Source organism: Panulirus ornatus, chromosome 19 (assembly GCF_036320965.1).
Source record: "Panulirus ornatus isolate Po-2019 chromosome 19, ASM3632096v1, whole genome shotgun sequence".
NCBI classification, from domain to species: domain Eukaryota; kingdom Metazoa; phylum Arthropoda; class Malacostraca; order Decapoda; family Palinuridae; genus Panulirus; species Panulirus ornatus.
Window position 1 is genome coordinate 22,859,304 of NC_092242.1, and position 20,025 is coordinate 22,879,328.

Genomic DNA, 20,025 nt, shown 5'->3' on the forward strand with positions numbered 1-20,025 from the left:
GCGCTAAGAACAGAGGACTGGGCCTTTGAGGGAATATCCTCACCTGGCCCCCTTCTCTGTATATATATATTTTTTTTTTTTTGCTGTCTCCCGCGTTTGTGAGGTAGCGCAAGGAAACAGACGAAAGAAATGGCCCAACCCACCCCCATATAACATGTATATACATACGTCTACACACGCAAATATACATACCTACACAGCTTTCCATGGTTTACCCCAGATGCTTCACATACCCTGATTCAATCCACTGACAGCACGTCAACCCCGGTATACCACATCGATCCAATTCACTCTATTCCTTGCCCTCATTTCACCCTCCTGCATGTTCAGGCCCCGACCACGCAAAATCTTTTTCACTCCATCTTTCCACCTCCAATTTGGTCTCCCACTTCTCCTCGTTCCCTCCACCTCCGACACATATATCCTCTTGGTCAATCTTTGCTCACTCATTCTCTCCATGTGCCCAAACCATTTCAAAACACCCTCTTCTGCTCTCTCAACCACGCTCTTTTTATTTCCACACATCTCTCTTACCCTTACGTTACTTACTCGATCAAACCACCTCACACCACACATTGTCCTCAAACATCTCATTTCCAGCACATCCATCCTTCTTCCCCAATCTGATGCTCTGTACAGATTATATATATATATATATATATATATATATATATATATATATATATATATATATATATATTGTCCCTGGGGATAGGGGAGAAAGAATACTTCCCACGTATTCCCTGCGTGTCGTAGAACGCGACTAAAAGGGGAGGGAGCGGGGGGCTGGAAATCCTCCCCTCTTGTTTTTTTTTTTTATTTTCCAAAAGAAGGAACAGAGAAGGGGGCCAGGTGAGGATATTCCCTCAGAGGCGCAGTCCTCTGTTCTTAACGCTATCTTGCTAATGCGGGAAATGGCGAATAGTTTGAAATAAAGAAAGAAAGAATATATATATATTTTATTTTTTTTTATTTTGCTTTGTCGCTGTCTCCTGCGTTTACGAGGTAACGCAAGGAAACAGACGAAAGAAATGGCCCAACCCACCCCCCTACACATGTATATACATACACGTCCACACACACAAATATACATACCCATACATCTCAATGTACACATATATATACACACACAGACACATACATATATACCCATGCACACAATTCACACTGTCTGCCTTTATTCATTTCCATCGCCACCTCGCCACACATGGAATAACATCCCCCCTCACCCCTCATGTGTGCGAGGTAGTGCTAGGAAAAGACAACAAAGGCCCCATTCATTCACACTCAGTCTCTAGCTGTCATGCAATAATGCCCGCAACCACAGCTCCTTTTCCACATCTAGGCCCCACACAACTTTCCATGGTTTACCCCAGATGCTTCACATGCCCTGATTCAATCCATTGACATATATATATATATATATATATATATGTAAGTAGGAGAGATGGCCAGAGAGCGTTATTGGATTACGTTTTGATTGATCGGCGTGTTAAAGAGAGACTTTTGGATATTGATGTGCTGAGAGGTGCAGCTGGATGGATGTCTGATCATTATCTTGTGGAGAAGGTGAAGTTTTGTAGAGGTTTTTTCTAGAAAAGAAGAGAAAATGTTGGGGTGAAGAGAGTGGTGAAAGTAAGTGAGCTTGGGAAGGAGACTTGTGTGAGGAAGTACCAAGAGAGACTTAGTGCAGAATGGAAAAAGGTGAAAGCAAAGGATGTAAGGGGAGTTGGGGAGGAATGGGATGTATTTAGGGAAGCAGTGATGGCTTGCACAAAAGATGCTTCTGGCATGAGAAGCGTGGGAGGTAGGCAGATTAGACAGGGTAGTGAGTGGTGGGATGAAGTAAGATTATTAGTGAATGAGAAGAGAGAGGCATTTGGACAAATTTTACAGGGAAATAGTGCAAATGACTGGGAGATGTATAAAAGGAAGAGGGAGGAGGTCAAGAGAAAGGTGCAAGAGGTGAAAAAGGGGGCAAATTAGAGTTGGGGTGAGAGTATTATTAAATTTTAGGGAGAATAAAAAGATGTTTTGGAAGGAGGTAAATAAAGTGAGTAAGACGAGAACAAACCGGAACATTGGTGAAGGGTTCTAATTGGGAGGTAATAACAAGTAGTGGTGATATGAGAAGGAGATGGAGTGAGTATTTTGAGGGTTAGTTGGTTTTAGATGATAGAGTGGCAGATATAGGGTGTTTTGGTCAAGGTGGTGTGTGAAGTGAGAGGGTTAGGGAGAATGGTTTGGTAAACAGAGAAGAGGTAGTGAAAGTTAAGGCCTGGCTACACGAGCGGGCCTGATCGGCGGGCTTGCCCGTTAACGGGCATATTTGACGGGCAAACGATCAAATTGCCCGAAAGCCCGCTGAGCGAAATCACTGAGCTGGTGCCTGGTAGCTGGAGTTTCTACCCTGCCAGATGCAAGATAATATCGTGAACCCACAACGGTCCTTCATCCCACTGCATAGTAGCACAGTGAACATTTAACAATGGCAGCCTAGGATAACTCTAGTGAGCCACCAACAATTTTTTGGTCTAAAGCACTTACTAGTACTTTCATTGACCTTTATCATAAGAATCCATGTTTATGGAATGTGAAGCTGAATAAGTAGACCCACTTGCTAAAAATCGCAGAGTTGCTTCCAGACGAGCTTCTGCTGTAATGCTGTTTCTCATAACTGTGTCTTTCTTCACTATGTATGGCTCCACCTTTGATAACAAGATGTAAAAAGTGCTTACACTCATCCTCAGGTAATTTTTGAAGTCGTGTTCCTCACTACTTTTTAGTTCATGAAGTATTGTTGCAGTGCTTCCAAACATACTTCTTTTCTTTAACCAATCTTTACACCATATCCTTTTCTTCTTTTTCTTCTTGAGACACAAAGCTATTATCATAGAGCACAAAATCTTTTTCTTGACAATGCTAGGCACCATGGTTCTCGTACCGCACTCCACCCGCTACTGGCAACATTGTCGGGCAGGCCCGGCTGTTCATCACTACGGTCGTGTGGACAACATTCACGGGCAGGCCCGCCAGAATTTGCCCGTTAACGGGCAAACCCGCCGATCAGGCCCGCTCGTGTAGACAGGCCTTTAGTGGAAGATGAAAGCCGGCAAGGCAGTGGGTTTGGATGGTATTGCAGTGGAATTTATTGAAAAAGGGGGTGATTGTGTTGTTGACTGGTTGGTGAGGATACTCAATGTATGTATGGCTCATGGTGAAGTGCCTGAGGATTGGTGGGATGCATGCATAGTGCCATTGTACAAAGGCAAAAGGGATAAAGGCGAGTGTTCAAATTACAGAGGTATAAGATTGTTGAGTATTCCTGGGAAATTATATGGGAGGATATTGATCGAGAGAGTCAAGGCATGTACAGAGCATCAGATTGGGTTTCAGAAGTGGTAGAGGATGTGTGGATCAGGTGTTTGCTTTGAAAAATTTATGTGAGAAATACTTAGAAAACAAATGGATTTGTATGTAGCATTTATGGACCTGGAGAAGGCATCTGATAGAGTTGATAGAGATGCTTTGTGGAAGGTATTAAGAGTATATGGTGTGGGAGGCAAGTTGTTAGAAGCAGTGAAAAGTTTTTATCGAGGATGTAAGGAATGTTTAGGAGTAGGAAGAGAGGAAAGTGATTGGTTCCCAGTGACGTAAATTTTGAGGTAAAAATAGAGTAAAAGAAGTTAGTAATGCGTTGTTAAATGTATGCGGGATGATGTGAGATTGGGATTGAATTGCAACAACTCGCATGTGGATGAGGAAAAGGGAAAAAGCAACCTGAGCCTGAGAGGATCTGTGGGAAACACCACAGTGCCATCTCACTTCATCACCATCACTGTCCCTCCTGAAACCCAGGCTGGATTACATCTCTGGTCAGTGGTTGCCTTCCACTCTGCTATTACTGAGAATAGGAGCAATAGGCACCACCTACTGTGGTGGGAGTTAGACACCTAGTTACGCTATATCAAGAATCGGCTGTAATGTGTAAGCAAATATTTGAAGAATGATTATTAATGCAACTGAACATTTGCAATATTTTTGTGTGTTTATGCGGAGTTGAATGTTTTCATCTCTTTAGTACTATCATCGCCATCCTTAACTTCATTCACATAGGGTGGATCAGATGTGTAACATACACCATTTTTAAGAAATAGTTTTGCAGAGCTGAGTTCTCAATCCAAACTATGTAGAGGCATGTCTCCCTTTCAACCTTAACATACTGAGATATATCCCTAATTTTTTCTCATGAATACTATCGCGAGAGATTTTTAATGATAAAAGTAGAAATTGTGCAATAGTAATGTGGATTTTTTTTTTTTTGTTAAATATGAAATATGTTTGGCATGATTCTGAAAATTAAAGATGCTAAAGATATATCAAATTCATTTTCCACAGGTTAGGAAAAGGGACATGATAAATATTAAATATTTAGAACAGAAGCACTAGGGTTCTATAAACAATTGTTATACTCTCTTCTTTATTTCTGGAAGTTACACATCCATGTTATTAAAAATAAACATTTGTCCAAAATAGTTTTACTGAAGCATCAAATGAGTTATAAGTAAGATTTACATGCTGTTTATTTGTGCCTGAAGTAACAAATTAATTCTTCAACCATGTCTTACAACTATAAATGTCCACTGCTGGGAAACAAGTGAAAACAAAGTTTACATTCCTGGTGTCATTCAGCAGTTGTGGTTTTACACACCATGTATTTGCATTATTAAGAAAACAGTGTCCTTATGATAGTGCATATGACAAATTAAACGATTTTTAAACATAAGTTCAGGCTTTCTAAAAAAAAGTAAAGGATTCATTACCTTACAATAATGAAAAACTGCATACTCTTATTGTCTAACATTACTTGCAAAAACCTTCTACTTAAATGAACATATAATTTTAAATATCCAAACATTTAAACTATGCCAAAGCATAAAACTAATAACTGCTTGCCATGCTATAAAGTATTTAGATATTTCAAAATTTCCATTGTACAAAAAAATCTTTACTGACAAATGTGAAAATAATGCATTTTGCTCAAGTAACCAAAGGCTTCAACCAATTCAAATACTTTGCTAAGACATCAACAAGTGTTTAGGTGATTTAGTTTTGTGCAATTGGAATGACTTTTTCTTCATTTCCGGCAATGGCTGGGAGGGGAGATTCCACAGTCAATACTCCATCCTTGGAAAGTGAAGATTTGATAAGTTCTGGATTTGTGCCTTTGGGAAGCAGGAACTCTCGATTGTATTCACGATAAACAGATCGATTATCAGTCTTCTCTTCATGTTTGGCATGGACCTGTTGACAGTATTAATAATTAATCAGTAATCTATTTATACACATAAAACTATATAAACTGCCTAATACTCAGCTGTAATGATTACCACACTATATTCCAAATGAAAAAGTCCACATGCATTTATGGATATTAAACTGCTACCATAATGTTCCAACTTTTTAAATGAAGAAAAATATAACATTTGCTTGAAAAATGAATACAGCATGAACTAAATATTGTTTAAGCATGGGACAAGGAGAAAGGGGAGACCAGGCTGGAGATGGAACAAGAGATGTTTTTTGAGTGATCAGAGCCTGCACATGCAGAAGCATGTCAAGCTATCATCGAATAGAGCAAATTGGAGTAATACAGGGGTCGAATGCTGTTAACAGGTTGAACAAGGGCATAGGCAGCTGTCAGGAAACCACAGAAAGGTCTATGGGAATTGGTTATTAATGAGACACTCTAGTTCCAGTGCATTATACATAACAGCTATAGAGTAGGTGTGGGGTACATGAAGTCGTACATTGTTTGTTCCTGTGCAAACTCACTATGCAGAAAAGGCTGAATGATTATGTAAAAAAGTATATTAATTTCAACCCCATTCCCATGGGGTAAACCAAGTGCATACAGCCTCTCAAATCATTACAAAAATTTTTTTCATTTCCCGTGTCAGAAAGGTAGTGCCAGGAAACAAAGAATATATATATATATATATTTATTTACTTATGTTTATTATACTTTCTCCATGTCTCCTGAGTTAGCGAGGTAGCGCAAGGAAACAGACGAAAGAATGGCACAACCCACCCACAAACACATCCACACATGCACATATGCATGAACTAGGGATAAACATACATAAGATAAATAAAATAAAAATAACTAAGAAAATAATAATATGAGAAAAAAAAAAAAAAAAAAAAAAAAAAAAAAAAAAAAAAAAAAAAAAAAAAAAAAAAAAAAAATATATATATATATATATATATATATATATAATATATATATATATATATATATATATATATATATATATATATATATATATATATAATATATATATATATAATATATATAAACACATACACATAAATGCCCATACACACATATACATATATTTATGTATGTCAAATACAAAGGAATTCAAACAGCAACAGACCATGGGGCCTTTTAAGGTTGCATGTGTTAGTGAAAGATATCAGAAACTTTAAGATTAGTTTGGTAAAAGTCAGAGGTATACAGACAATTCAAAGAGAATAACTACAAATTGTCAAAATGAAAAAGGAGGCACAAATAATTTAAAGATGGACTTGAAGTAAATTATCAAAATATTTCTTGTATATATAGTGCTGCTTTCAACCACTATAACTGGCAAATTTTCCATATGTTAACAAAACCTGTTGAAGTGAAAGAACTTCACCTCATTTTGGAGTAAAACATTTGCCCATGAGTTTCTATCCATTACTACAAGTGAAATTAGATGGATCAAGTCTTATGTAACTTAACATCACGATTATCAAAGCCTTTCTTAATTGTGAATACTGATTTCAGATCACTTCTTGACCTCTTTATCTAAGCAAAAAAGTTTCAAGTTTCATCTGCTCTCATTGTTTCTCAGGCTCAAAAATAATCTTGACGGCTCAACAATGCCCTTACTCCATTTTTTTTCCCAGATGCCAGAACTAAACATTCAAGAAGGGGACGAATCAATGAATTACATAGAGTAAGGATGAAATACCTGGACTTGAATTCAAAGGCCCTACCTATGATCATAGCCCAAGAATTTTTTGTTCACTTTTTACATTGCTATGAGCTGTCTTAGACATAAGGAGGTATATAGGTTATTTAATCTTGACTACCAAGAAGCACTTGACACTGTAGTGCATAGGAGGCTGATTAATAAGCTTGATCACAGGTAGGAATAAAGGGAAGACTCCACTGATAGATAGATATCTCAGTGGAAGGGCACAAAGGACACATGAGATGAGAGAAATACAAAATCAGAGGAACGAATGTGAATTCATTTAAAAGCAAATAAGGTCTGATGCATCTTTTTCTAGATTTACCAGAGGCTTTTAAGTCAGAGGAAAGGACTAAAAAGCAAACAATTTAAGAACAATAGAGGGCAAGGAGATGCAGAGGCAATATTGGAAGTTGTTCAGTTAGAAGGCTAAAACATTCACAGAAAGGTGCACGAGCAATACTGGCAGATATTGAGTTAGAGGAAAGGGCTAAAATACAGGGAGGGAGGTTTCAAAGGAGCACTTTCTAAACTGATCAACAGAGCATGAAGACTGATAAAGAGGTCATACAAACAGAGAAACAGTATATCAAGTAAAAACTGTTGAAAGAATAATATGCACTTATTGAGTAATCAAAGAAGTTCATGTGCTAGTTGACAGAAGGATTAGGAAATTATAGAGTACACAGGACAGAGACAAAGAGGTTGGCAATTCTCCAGTTAAGGAACTACCCGAACAGGTAGGCGACACCAAAATCATATCTATATCTATTTCTCTGCTGCCTGTTCTTGGAACTCCCTGAAGGACTCCATAACTTGTGAACTCCAGTGCCACTTCTTAGCCTTTAATACCTCACCCTTAACAGGCCACTGGCAGAAGGCAACTCTAGTGAAGTGTTTACACAGTCTCCAACTAATGTTCCAACTGAATACTTCTATCTAATGTGAAGAATAGTAAAACTGGAGGTTGACAAACATAAATCACTGATAATTTTTGATTTAAAAGATTGTGCACCAGAGATGAAAGAAACAGGAAAGGAGGAGGAAATGCTTATGAAGTGATTACTGGAGGTTTTGGCAATGCAAATGCAATTTCAGTGATAAAAGGAGAGGAATTGGTGTTATAACAGATGTAAGGTTGTGACCAGTTATGGTTACATTTGCCTTGGTGTCATCTCACTAGAGGATACTTGTACAAGCTAAGAAACTAAAGGGCAAGGTGGAATTCCAATGTTTTATTCACTGTCATAAAAGAAATTAAGGTAAAAAGCAAAGAATACAGTGAGAAAACAAAAAACTCCGTATGCCACATGCAATCTTTTGCGCAATCCATCACTGATTCCCTAAATACATCCCATTCCTCCCCCACTTCCCCTTACTTCCATTGTTCTCACCTTTTTCCATTCTGTACTCAGTCTCTCCTGGTACTTCCTCACACAGGTCTCCTTCTCAAGCTCACTTACTCTCTCCACCCTCTTCACCCCAACATTCACTCTTCTTTTCTGAAAACCCATACAAATCTTCACCTTAGCCTCCACAAGATAATGATCAGACATCCCTCCAGTTGCACCTCTCAGCACATTAACATCCAAAAGTCTCTTTTGCATACCTATCAATCAGTACATAATCAAATAAAACCCACTGAACATTTTTTCTACCAAATACATATATTTATGTATGTCAAATACAAAGGAATTCAAACAGCAACAGACCATGGGGCCTTTTAAGGTTGCATGTGTTAGTGAAAGATATCAGAAACTTTAAGATTAGTTTGGTAAAAGTCAGAGGTATACAGACAATTCAAAGAGAATAACTACAAATTGTCAAAATGAAAAAGGAGGCACAAATAATTTAAGTCATGGACTTGAAGTAAATTATCAAAATATTTCTTGTATATATAGTGCTGCTTTCAACCACTATAACTGGCAAATTTTCCATATGTTAACAAAACCTGTTGAAGTGAAAGAACTTCACCTCATTTTGGAGTAAAACATTTGCCCATGAGTTTCTATCCATTACTACAAGTGAAATTAGATGGATCAAGTCTTATGTAACTTAACATCACGATTATCAAAGCCTTTCTTAATTGTGAATACTGATTTCAGATCACTTCTTGACCTCTTTATCTAAGCAAAAAAGTTTCAAGTTTCATCTGCTCTCATTGTTTCTCACTCAAAAATAATCTTGACGGCTCAACAATGCCCTTACTCCATTTTTTTTCCCAGATGCCAGAACTAAACATTCAAGAAGGGGACGAATCAATGAATTACATAGAGTAAGGATGAAATACCTGGACTTGAATTCAAAGGCCCTACCTATGATCATAGCCCAAGAATTTTTTGTTCACTTTTTACATTGCTATGAGCTGTCTTAGACATAAGGGAAGGCTATATAGGTTATTTAATCTTGACTACCAAGAAGCACTTGACACTGTAGTGCATAGGAGGCTGATTAATAAGCTTGATCACAGGTAGGAATAAAGGGAAGACTCCACTGATAGATAGATATCTCAGTGGAAGGGCACAAAGGACACATGAGATGAGAGAAATACAAAATCAGAGGAACGAATGTGAATTCATTTAAAAGCAAATAAGGTCTGATGCATCTTTTCTAGATGTACCAGAGGCTTTTAAGTCAGAGGAAAGGACTAAAAAGCAAACAATCTAAGAACAATAGAGGGCAAGGAGATGCAGAGGCAATATTGGAAGTTGTTCAGTTAGAAGGCTAAAACATTCACAGAAAGGTGCACGAGCAATACTGGCAGATATTGAGTTAGAGGAAAGGGCTAAAATACAGGGAGGGAGGTTTCAAAGGAGCACTTTCTAAACTGATCAACAGAGCATGAAGACTGATAAAGAGGTCATACAAACAGAGAAACAGTATATCAAGTAAAAACTGTTGAAAGAATAATATGCACTTATTGAGTAATCAAAGAAGTTCATGTGCTAGTTGACAGAAGGATTAGGAAATTATAGAGTACACAGGACAGAGACAAAGAGGTTGGCAATTCTCCAGTTAAGGAACTACCCGAACAGTAGGCGACACCAAAATCATATCTATATCTATTTCTCTGCTGCCTGTTCTTGGAACTCCCTGAAGGACTCCATAACTTGTGAACTCCAGTGCCACTTCTTAGCCTTTAATACCTCACCCTTAACAGGCCACTGGCAGAGGGCAACTCTAGTGAAGTGTTTACACAGTCTCCAACCTAATGTTCCAACTGAATACTTCTATCTAATGTGAAGAATAGTAAAACTGGAGGTTGACAAACATAAATCACTGATAATTTTTGATTTAAAAGATTGTGCACCAGAGATGAAAGAAACAGGAAAGGAGGAGGAAATGCTTATGAAGTGATTACTGGAGGTTTTGGCAATGCCAAATGCAATTTCAGTGATAAAAGGAGAGGAATTGGTGGTTATAACAGATGTAAGGTTGTGACCAGTTATGGTTACATTTGCCTTGGTGTCATCTCACTAGAGGATACTTGTACAAGCTAAGAAACTAAAGGGCAAGGTGGAATTCCATGTTTTATTCACTGTCATAAAAGAAATTAAGGTAAAAAGCAAAGAATACAGTGAGAAAACAAAAAACTCCGTATGCCACATGCAATGCACCAAAACCACAACTTCCTAAACACAACCAGGTCCTATAGACTTTTCAATGGTTTCCCACAGCTGCTTCATGTACTCATGTTCAGTCCAAAGAATGCATGTTGACCTTTGTGTACCATGTCATGTATGCTATGTAAGCCTTACATCCTCCTGCATGTTCAGGCCCCGATCACTCAAATTCGTTTTAACTCAATCCTTCCATCTCCAATATGGTCTCCCTCTTATCCATGTCCCCTCCAGTACTGACAGATATATCCTCTTTGTCAACATCTCACTCATTCTCTCCTTATGCCCAAACCCTTTCAGCACACACTCTTCAGCTCACTTAACCATTCTTTTTATTACTACACCTCTCTTTTACCCTTTCATTACTTCCTTGATCAAACAACCTAACACCACATACTGTCCTCAAACATTTCATTTTCAACTTCCTTATCTACAGCCCATGCCTAGCATCTAGCGTCCACACATCATCATTAGGTCTACTATAATTTCAAACATACCCATTTTTGCTTTCCGAGATAATGTTCTCGACTTCCACACATTCTTCAAGGCCCCCAGGATTTTCGCCCCCTCCCCCACCCTATGATTCACTTCCGCTTCCATGGTTCCACCCGCTGCCAAATTAACTCCCAGATATGGGAGTTAATTTGGCAGCAGATGGAACCATGGAAGCGGAAGTGAATCATAGGGTAGGGGATGGGGCAAAAGTTCTGGGAGTGTTGAAGAATGTGTGGAAGTCGAGAACATTATCTCGGAAAGCAAAAATGGGTATGTTTGAAGGAATAGGGGTTCCAACAATGTTATATGGTTGCGAGGCGTGGGCTATAGATAGAGTTAATAGATCTAAAGCACTTCACTTCCTCCAGTTTTTCTCCATTCAAACTTACCTCCCAATTGACTTGACCCTCAACCCTACTGTTTACTCTCATCTTTTGCCATTCTACACTATGTCTCTCCTGGTATTCATTTACAAAATCTGTTTCCCATGCTCACTTATTTTCACCACTCTTTTGTCACCCATACCTTTTCCTCTTTTCTGAAAGCCTTTATAAATCTTCACCCTCACTTCCCCCTAATAACATCCCACCAGCTGGCCCCTCAGCACATTCACATCCAAAAGTCTCTTTTGCATACCTATCAATCAGTACATAATCAAATAAAACCCACTGAACATTTTTTCTACCACATACATATATTTATGTATGTCAAATACAAAGGAATTCAAACAGCAACAGACCATTGGGGCCTTTTAAGGTTGCATGTGTTAGTGAAAGATATCAGAAACTTTAAGATTAGTTTGGTAAAAGTCAGAGGGTATACAGACAATTCAAAGAGAATAACTACAAATTGTCAAAATGAAAAAGGAGGCACAAATAATTTAAGTCATGGACTTGAAGTAAATTATCAAAATATTTCTTGTATATATAGTGCTGCTTTCAACCACTATAACTGGCAAAATTTTCCATATGTTAACAAACCTGTTGAAGTGAAAGAACTTCACCTCATTTGGAGTAAAACATTTGCCCATGAGTTTCTATCCATTACTACAAGTGAAATTAGATGGATCAAGTCTTATGTAACTTAACATCACGATTATCAAAGCCTTTCTTAATTGTGAATACTGATTTCAGATCACTTCTTGACCTCTTTATCTAAGCAAAAAAGTTTCAAGTTTCATCTGCTCTCATTGTTTCTCAGCTCAAAAATAATCTTGACGGCTCAACAATGCCCTTACTCCATTTTTTTCCCAGATGCCAGAACTAAACATTCAAGAAGGGGACGAATCAATGAATTACATAGAGTAAGGATGAAATACCTGGACTTGAATTCAAAGGCCCTACCTATGATCATAGCCCAAGAATTTTGTTCACTTTTTACATTGCTTGTGTGGACTACTTACATGGTTTTAGGTCACCCAAGATTATTATGCCCAAGTATTCAGCTTGTCTTGAAGCTTGCCTTTTTGTTACTGATACCAATATGTAAAACTTTGCAATCATCAATATAAAAAACCATTTGCCACCTATGAGCCCCGTCCATCACTTTGTCAAGTTGAAGCTGTAGACATTTAAGTTCATCTGTAGATTTATTTCCCAGCTTTGTAACATCAGTGAATTTTGATATCTTGCAATGCAGCCCAGTATAAATATCGTTAATATATATAAGAGAGTGGACTGGTCCCAAAAATGATCTTTGTGGCACTCCTCTTATTACATCTAACCATTCCAAGGGTTAACCAATAATCACAAGTCTGTTTACAGCAAAATCACAAAATAAAACCCCATCAGTGTCATGTGACCATTTTTGCTAGTAACCTATGCAGTGGAACCTTACCTATCCTTTTTTTTTAAGATCTAATTGGATGACATCAACTGCTTTACTTTTGTCATATATACATGTTGATTTATATCATGAAAGAAATCAAGCAGATTTGTCAGATGAGTAATTCCATTGAAAACCATGCTGAGAAATCATTTATTAAAAGGTGGTCCACTAAATTGCTTACAATTCTATCTCAAATGATGGTTTCCCTAAGTTTTCCAATAGAAACATTAAGCTACTTTGACGATAATTTCTGGGAGGTGACCTATTATCTTTTTTAAATATCAGTATTCCATTCATCTGGAACTTTTCTCATAGCATGTGACTTGCTGAAAAGTGCAGTCAGGGACTTTACCTCATTTTTCACCTTATTCATTGTCCTCAGATAAAGCCTATCAGGGCTCGCTGTTTTATTTATTTTCTTTCTGTTTATTACTGGTAGTGTGTCTTCAGCTTTCATGTCACTCTACTGAAGAATGCTCTCCTCTCTTATCAATAAAATTGGATTTGGGACATGGGATGTATCTTCAAATGCAGATGTAAAAATGTCATTAAAGATTTTTGTCATGACTGCATTGCCTTGAGCCAAGTCACTGTTTTCCATGATTAATGGACCAATTGACTGGGTAATGATTCTCTTGCTTCTAACATAACTGTAAAACTCCTTTGGGTTTCTTTTGCCGTTTTCAGCAATATATGCTTCATGGTGACTTTTAATTGTAGTATTACTCTTACTTTCTCAATGCAAATTTACATAACTTACCCTATCATGCTGGTTATTGGTCTCTGAATTTCTTGTGAGCTCTTAGACATGAGCACTTTTTTATCTCAACATTCCACTACCTTGGCCTCATCTTAAAAACAGAATGCCTACTACAAATTGGCAAATGTGTTACTTCCACTGTTTTGAAGGTTTTACTTAAGTTTTTCCAAGCTATGCTCATGTTGTTTTCATTGACTATATCATCCCAGGCTTAACCATCAATGCAAAGATCATAAATAATTGCATGTTTGAAACAGAGTATTTTTCTGAGACCTGTTGACCAACATTATTACATGCAGTGCTGAAAGCAATCTCAAAAGTAATTTGTTGGTGATCACTTGTCCCAAACTTTTCTCCAACTTCAACATTATTATTGAGATCCTCATCTGTTTTATTCTCATTACAAGTAGGTTTTTCAACAAATTGGATGAGGGCACTATCAAGCAAATTTAGGTAGAGTCCATGCCAAGAGGTACTGGTAAGGGATTTTCCAGTTAGATAGCAGTATGTCAAAATCTACTATGACGGAATTGTGTTCATAAATTTCTAACATAATAAAATCTTTCATCTATCATTGGTGTCTATAAACTAGTTCTAATGTTATTTTCTTATGAATTCTAGCTTTAATTTCCACAAAAATAAAGTTGACATTATCAATGGCTACATCTTTTACAAGGGGATTTAAATGAGATTTCAAAAAAGAGCAAGACACCACAGCCTTCTTTGTTTCCCCTATCTTATTAAGCAAAGTGTACCCTGGAACTGAGTATTCTGTGAGGAAATATCTACCGTTGATATCTAACTAAGATAATTTCCTACAGCTATTATCTCTTGACTGTTTCAAAAACATGTTTACTCAATCAACAGCCCTTTTTCTGCACATACCTCCGCAAGCTGTAGCATGGGATGTGCTATGGACTGGGGAAACCCATATCCTTAAGTAGGGTGTGTGGAGTGAAAATAGAAATGATGAATGCAAGTTATGGAAAGGCATGAAAGGAGGTGTGGTATGGATGGGAATGAATGAAAATTATCGGGGAAGAGGAAAAGAAGGATGTGCACTTCTGTTACCACAAGAGTATGGAAAGGTGTTACTGAGCATGGATGGAATGGATCAAGAGTAGTGTGGGTGAAAGGAAAGACTGGGATTGTGAAACATGAATGGGTATGTGTATATGCACCTGTGAATATGAAGACTGTATTAGGTAAGGATGACATAAAGCTTTTCTTGAGAATTTGAATGACTGTATGAATGGTTTTGAGAATGAGATAAACATGGTCATACTGGGTGGTATGAATGCATAAGTGGGACATAATGGAATTGGTGAGACAGTTGATAAAGGGGGATTGCCTGCAGTAAATGAGAATGGAAGCTATCTTGTGGATATTTGTGCTAAGAGGGGCTTATTCCTTGTGAACACCGTTTTTCAGCACAAAACGATCCAGACATACATGGATGAGGAATGATAGAAGTGAAGAGCAAAAGGATTTGATTAACTATGTGGCAGTGGATGAAAGGTTGAGCATGGCTGTGCTGAATGCTAGAGTCATGAGAGGATTCTTTGGAGATGAACCATTTCCTGGTTCTTGTGGGGAAGAGGATCAGGGAGAAGTGGAGGTATGGTGTACAGAAGAATGGAAAGGTAAAAGTACTGGCAAGTGAGAAGATGAATCAGGAAAAATACAGGGAGGAGTATGAAAGGAAGATAACTGAAAGCTTAGATAGAAGTGCAGGAAGTGTAGGAATGCAGTCTTGCATGAATGAAGTGTTTAAAACGTGTAGAGAAATAGTAGTAAAGGTTGTAGAATCAGTAGTTAGATACAAGGTAGTGAGATACAGGAATAAAAAGGGCAAGGCATGGTGAACAGAAGAGATTACAAATGCTTTGGAAGAGAAGATAAAGGCATATGGTGGATTGCTCAATAGGAATGTACCAATGGAAGTTCAGCAGAGGAGGGAAGAATACAAAATATGTAAGTGGAATTTTAAGAAGCTGATAGAGGAAAGCAAACAATGAGTAGATGAAGATTTTGGAAGAAAGTCGAGTGAAAAGTTTTGGGATAATAAGAAACTACTAAAAGGTGTAAAAGGTTGATGTAAGAGTGGAAATGATGTGAAAAGTAAGGAAAGGGAATTGCTGAATCAAAAGGAGGAAGTGAAAGGAAGATGGAAAGAGTATTCTGAAGAACTGATGAATATGGGAGAAGGGGAGACAGTTGTTACATGCATGGGTATGGAGGAGGGAAGGAAGAGGATGATGCAAGTGTAGGGGCCTATAGCAAAGAGGGAGGTAAGAAGGGCAATAATGAGGCTGAGGGTAGGAAAGGCACCTGGAGTAGATGAGATTATGGATGAAATGATGAGGTATGGAGGCAAAAGTGTGATAAGAGTGGATGCATCTTATAAGTAATTTAGCATGGAAACAAAGTTGTGCCTAAGGATTGGGTGAAAGCTATTATTGTTCCTTTATTCAAAGGAAAAGGGGCAAAGGATATACGTAACATTTATAAGAGAACAAGTCTGTTAAGTATGCCAGGAAAAAATGTGCAAGAATATTAACTGACAGAGTGATAGAAGTGACTGAATGCAGAATAAGAGAAGAACAAGGGGGTTTTAGGAAAGGTAAGGAATATGTGGATCAGATTTTTGTAGCAATGATGCCCATGAAAAAGTATTTAGCAAAAGGTAAGAAGCTGTATGCAGCTTTTATGGATCTCGAGTAAGCGTATGACAGAATCGAGTGTAATATTTTGTGGAATGTGTTAAGGATATATGGAATAGGGGGAAAACTGTTGAATGGTGTAAAAGCCTTCTATAGAGGAGCAAATGCATGTGCAAGAGTGGATGGAGAGCTGAGCAAAAGTTTTGGGATACATGTAAGTGTGAGACAGGGCTGTGTGGTGTCACAGTGGGATAAAAGTGAGTGCTCAAATTACAGAGGTATACGTTTGTTGAGTATTCCTGGGAAATTATATGGGAGGGTGTTGACTGAGAGGGTGAAAGCATGTACAGAGCATCAGATTGGGGAAGAGCAGTGTGGTTTCAGAAGTGGTAGAGGATGTGTGGATCAGGTGTTTGCTTTGAAGAATGTATTGAGGAATACTTGGAAAAGCAAATGGATTTGTATGTAGCATTTATGGATCTGGAGAAGGCATATGATAGAGTTGATAGAGATGCTCTGTGGAAGGTATTAAGAATATATGGTGTAGGAGGCAAGTTGTTAGAAGCAGTGAAAAGTTTTTATCGAGGAGGTAAGGCATGTGTACGTGTAGGAAGAGAGGAAAGTGATTGGTTCTCAGTGGATGTAGGTTTGAATGTAGTTTTGGAAAGAGGGGCAAGTATGTATGCAGTCTGTTGTGGAAGAGAGAGCTTGGGAAGTGAGTCAGTTGTTGTCAGTTGATGATACAGCACTGGTGGCTGATTCACGTGAGAAACTACAGAAGCTGATGGCTGAGTTTGGTAAAGCGTGTGAAAGAAGAAAGCTGAGAGTAAATGTGAATAAGAGCAAGGTTATTAGGTACAGTAGGGTTGAGGGACAAGTCAACTGGGAGGTAAGTCTGATTGGAGTAAAACTGGAGGAAAAGAAGTGTGTTAGATATCTGGGAGTGGATTTGGCAGCGGATGGAACCATGGAAGTGGAAGTGAATCATAGGGTGGGGGAGGGGCGAAAGTTCTGGGAGAGTTGAAGAATGTGTGGAAGTTGAGAACATTATCTCGGAAAGCAAAAATGGGTATGTTTGAAGGAATAGTAATTCCAACAATGTTATATGGTTGCGAGGCGTGGGCTATGGATAGAGTTGTGCGGAGGAGGGTGGATGTGCTGGAAATGAGATGTTTGAGGACAATATGTGGTGTGAGGTGGTTTGATTGAATAAGTAATAATAGGGTAAGACATATGTGGTAATAAAAAGAGTGTGGTTGAGAGAGCACAAGAATGAGTGAGGAAAGATTGACCAAGAGGATATATGTGTCAGAGGTGGAGGGAACTAGAAGAAGTGGAAGACCAAATTGGAGGTGGAAAGATGGAGTGAAAAAGATTTTGAGTGATCAGGGCCTGAACATGCAGGAGGGTGAAAGGCATGCATGGAATAGAGTGAATTGGAACGATGTGGTATACCGGGGTCGATGTGCTGTCAATGGATTGAACCAGGGCACGTGAAGCGTCTGGGGTAAACCATGGAAGTTCTGTGGGGCTTGGATGTGGAAAGGGAGCTGTGGTTTTGGTGCATTATTACATGACAGCTAGAGACTGAGTCTGAACGAATGTGGCCTTTGTTGTCTTTTCCTAGCGCTACCTCACGCACATGAGGGGGAGGGGGTTGTAATTTCATGTGTGGCGGGGTAGCGATGGGAATGAATAAAAGCAGACAGTATGAATTATGTACATGTGTATATGTCTGTGTGTGTATATATATGTATACGTTCAGATGTATAGGTATGTATATTTGTGTGTGTGGACGTGTATGCATATACATGTGTATGTGGGTGGGTTGGGCCATTCTTTCATCTGTTTCCTTGTGCTGCCTCGCTAACGCAGGAGACAGCTACAAAGCAAAATAATAATAATAATAATAATAATAATAATAATAATAATAATAATAATAATAATAATAATAATAATAATAATATATATATATATATATATATATATATATATATATATATATATATATATATATATATATATATATTTTTGCTTTGTCGCTGTCTCCCGCGTTTGCGAGGTAGCGCAAGGAAACAGACGAAAGAAATGGCCCAACCCACCCCCATACACATGTATATACATACGTCCACACACGCAAATATACATACCTACACAGCTTTCCATGGTTTACCCCAGACGCTTCACATGCCCTGATTAAATCCACTGACAGCACGTCAACCCCGGTATACCACATCGCTACAATTCACTCTATTCCTTGCCCTCCTTTCACCCTCCTGCATGTTCAGGCCCCGATCACACAAAATCTTCTTCACTCCATCTTTCCACCTCCAATTTGGTCTCCTTCTTCTCCTCGTTCCCTCCACCTCCAACACATATATCCTCTTGGTCAATCTTTCCTCACTCATTCTCTCCATGTGCCCAAACCATTTCAAAACACCCTCTTCTGCTCTCTCAACCACGCTCTTTTTATTTCCACACATCTCTCTTACCCTTACGTTACTTACTCGATCAAACCACCTCACACCACACATTGTCCTCAAACATCTCATTTCCAGCACATCCATCCTCCTGCGCACAACTCTATCCATAGCCCACACCTCACAACCATACAACATTGTTGGAACCACCATTCCTTCAAACATAGCCATTTTTGCTTTCCGAGATAATGTTCTCGACTTCCACACATTCTTCAAGGCTCCCAGAATTTTCGCCCCCTCCCCCACCCTATGATCCACTTCCGCTTCCATGGTTCCATCCGCTGCCAGATCCACTCCCAGATATCTAAAACACTTTACTTCCTCCAGTTTTTCTCCATTCAAACTTACCTCCCAATTGACTTGACCCTCAACCCTACTGTACCTAATAACCTTGCTCTTGTTCACATTTACTCTTAACTTTCTTCTTTCACACACTTTACCAAACTCAGTCACCAGCATCTGCAGTTTCTCACATGAATGAGCCACCAGCGCTGTATCATCAGCGAACAACAACTGACTCACTTCCCAAGCTCTCTCATCCCCAACAGACTTCATGCTTGCCCCTCTTTCCAAAACTCTTGCATTTACCTCCCTAACAACCCCATCCATAAACAAATTAAACAACCATGGAGACATCACACACCCCTGCCGCAAACCTACATTCACTGAGAACCAATCACTTTCCTCTCTTCCTACATGTACACATGCCTTACATCCTCGATAAAAACTTTTCACTGCTTCTAACAACTTGCCTCCCAGACCATATATTCTTAAAACCTTCCACAGAGCATCTCTATCAACTCTATCATATGCCTTCTCCAGATCCATAAATGCTACATACAAATCCATTTGCTTTTCTAAGTATTTCTCACATACATTCTTCAAAGCAAACACCTGATCCACACATCCTCTACCACTTCTGAAACCACACTGCTCTTCCCCAATCTGATGCTCTGTACATGCCTTCACCCTCTCAATCAATACCCTCCCATATAATTTACCAGGAATACTCAACAAACTTATACCTCTGTAATTTGAGCACTCACTCTTATCCCCTTTGCCTTTGTACAATGGCACTATGCACGCATTCTGCCAATCCTCAGGCACCTCACCATGAGTCATACATACATTAAATAACCTTGCCAACCAGTCAATAAT

General features: G+C 38.6%; 1 protein-coding gene across 3 annotated transcripts in view; it reads right to left on the reverse strand.

The window, feature by feature from the left end:
- Positions 1–4,463: 4,463 nt before the first annotated feature.
- The window catches only part of LOC139755444 (heat shock protein beta-1), a 138,437-nt gene continuing 122,875 nt past the window's right edge, over positions 4,464–20,025 (reverse strand). For all 3 annotated transcript variants that reach the window (XM_071673753.1, XM_071673751.1, XM_071673752.1), the window contains one exon: positions 4,464–5,304. In XM_071673753.1, coding sequence (XP_071529854.1) covers positions 5,107–5,304 — 198 coding nt within the window. In that variant the 3' untranslated portion in view covers positions 4,464–5,106. The remainder of the gene's footprint in view (positions 5,305–20,025) is intronic.